Raw genomic sequence first — 2,354 nt, 5'->3', positions numbered from 1 at the left:
ATATTATATTTGTTTAATTATACATTTATATAATATATTATTTATAAAGAAGCGTAGAGAAGCATGTTAAACGCCGCGTAAGCGAGAAATTAAATAAACAATATTAATAACAAATTCGATCGTAGAACTCTGTGACGAACAGCGATGCGAGAAGCCGTTGAGGTCGAATTCCGTGCCGCGCATCACCGAGCGTAAGTGCACGGCTTGCCAGGGCGGCGAAATAAAAGCGGAACTCGAGCGGCGAAGAAAGGATCCGAGACTGATAAGGTCCGCGGTGGGTTTCGCGCTCGGTCTCGAGGAAAAACGCGGGCCGACAACGGGCAACGATGTCACGCGCAGAAACGGATTACCGCCGATGAAGATGACGGTGCCGCGGCCGAGGACTCCCTTCGCGAGGCGCACCTTCTGCATCGACACTCTGGCACCGCCGTTCAGCGTGAATGGCTGCCGGGATGCCGACTACCCCGAACACTGGCGCCTCATGTCCGTGTACCAGCAGTCGTACAGGAACCCACAAAAACGAAGGGCTCGCCGCTTCTAATCAGATTGAGGATGAGCCTAATAAGAGAGGTGATATGAGGTCCGTATTATGGTCGAATTAGCTAAATTAAATATAGTTTTATGCAGTAAATCTCTTTCGAGATCCGCTGTCCGTTAAAGAACTAATTCCGAATATTATTGATTATTGATCCGTTATAATAGTAAGAGAATTTTATAATATTTCGTTGAAGTTTTTATTGTTAAATAAATGATTAATCTTTAAAAGGAAACATAGGAAAAAAATCTTCCTCCGATTTCGATGCGCTTTTAATATGTTGTAATTCAAACCGTAATCCTTAATATGTTTATATTTTAATATTTTGATATATATTTTTAAGGAGTGAAACACACCCAATCGATTAGTTTTTTTCATCGAAAGAAAAGTGAAATATAAAACAAGTCTTTAAATTAAATAATTTTAAAAATATAATAATGGTATAAAAAAATATTAATTAATTTTTCGTCTATAAAAAAATTTTTTAGATATTTTTATTATTATTATAAAGTATTCTTAACATATTTAACTTTTGTTTATAAAAAAATTGTTTTTCATCTTTTCTAGTTTTTACGAAAGAGGTGTGTATGGACACGTATAAAAAGATATTCCTTATTTTATCTAGATTTATAACACTAAAAGCTTATCAAAATTGGAAAAAAAATCATTTTACTGTGTTTCCTTGTTTTCCGTAGCTCAATAAAATGTTGCCGTTATATAATAATTCATAGTATAATAAAATATGAATAAAATTATTGACAAGTTATAAAAAAAATGAACACAGAGTTAAGATAATAATAAAGAAAACTAAAATAAATGAAGAATAAAACAGAAAGTAAAAATATATCTCGTACATTTCCGCAACATTCGCCTTAGTCCTTCTTCTTGATTTTTATACTGCTGATATTGACGTTCCCGGTCATCGTCATCGGCGAGTCCGACTCGCGGACCTTCTCGAGTAACGGCGTCTGCTCCAGACGCGCGAGCATGACGTTTTGCAAATGCGCCAAGAGATTGGGATACGACATCAGGGCATTTTGAAAGTCGGCACGCGACAATATGTGGACCTCGCAATTTTCCGCGGCGATAACGCTCGCAATCCAACGCTCGTCTTCCATCAGCAGAGCCAATTCGCCGAAGTACGCCCCATCTTCCAAATGACAGATCTGCGAAAATACAGAAATGATTCAACTGATCCCCAAGTAACATAACATTAATATAGGTTGACTTTCTTATTATTTATTGTCATTGTTTGTTTATAAGTCCTCTTATCACTTTGTAACGTTTCAATTTAAAACGACACGTCAAGATGAACTGACACGATATTAATCGAGGAACGATTTTTGTTAATTTATATCGCATAGAAATTGTGAATCAATGTTTGCGTAACTTCGATGTTTTCCCGTTGAGATGAATCACACGATTATTACTGTTTTTAAATATTGAACTAACAGTAAAATTGTAATAATTTATATAGCGTATAAACTACTGCATTTCTGCCAATCTGCGAGTGACTTACTCTCAACTTAGTATTACAGTTTCGCTGGAGATGACTCCAAAGTGAGCCGAAACGTTCGATATAATAAATGAAGACTACCGTCAACACTTGAATATTATCTACATCTCCTAACTCTTCGCTCGCATATCAGCGTTAGACTCTCATTAGCCTTGTTCTAAATTTCTAGTTGTTCATAACATTAATGTTATAATTTTAACAATGTAATTATCACACTAAAAAGAATTATTTATTTGACTAAATTAATTTAGTTGCCTTTATTTCTTTTGTTGGAGAATGTAGAATATTTAAGTCTAATATAAC

The 2,354-nt window shown here is 35.4% G+C and overlaps 2 protein-coding genes across 2 annotated transcripts in view; one reads left to right on the top strand and one right to left on the bottom strand.

Annotated features, from left to right (window-relative positions):
* The window catches only part of LOC108752164, a 2,818-nt gene extending 2,256 nt beyond the window's left edge, over nt 1–562 (top strand). The window contains 1 exon segment of the mRNA XM_018492830.1: nt 126–562. Within this exon segment, the coding sequence (XP_018348332.1) occupies nt 126–541 (416 nt within the window). The 3' untranslated portion in view covers nt 542–562.
* LOC108752163 (potassium/sodium hyperpolarization-activated cyclic nucleotide-gated channel 2-like) overlaps nt 484–2,354 on the bottom strand; it is a 6,995-nt gene continuing 5,124 nt past the window's right edge. Inside the window, exons 8-9 of the mRNA XM_018492829.1 lie at nt 1,390–1,701; nt 484–558 (exon numbers count right to left, since the gene is read on the bottom strand). Of these exons, the coding sequence (XP_018348331.1) occupies nt 1,408–1,701 (294 nt within the window). The 3' untranslated portion in view covers nt 484–558; nt 1,390–1,407. The remainder of the gene's footprint in view (nt 559–1,389; nt 1,702–2,354) is intronic.

Source organism: Trachymyrmex septentrionalis, unplaced genomic scaffold, assembly GCF_001594115.1.
Source record: "Trachymyrmex septentrionalis isolate Tsep2-gDNA-1 unplaced genomic scaffold, Tsep1.0 scaffold57, whole genome shotgun sequence".
In the NCBI taxonomy this organism is placed as follows: domain Eukaryota; kingdom Metazoa; phylum Arthropoda; class Insecta; order Hymenoptera; family Formicidae; genus Trachymyrmex; species Trachymyrmex septentrionalis.
The sequence above is the reverse complement of the archived record's forward strand: the minus strand, read 5'-3'. Positions and strand labels throughout refer to the sequence as shown.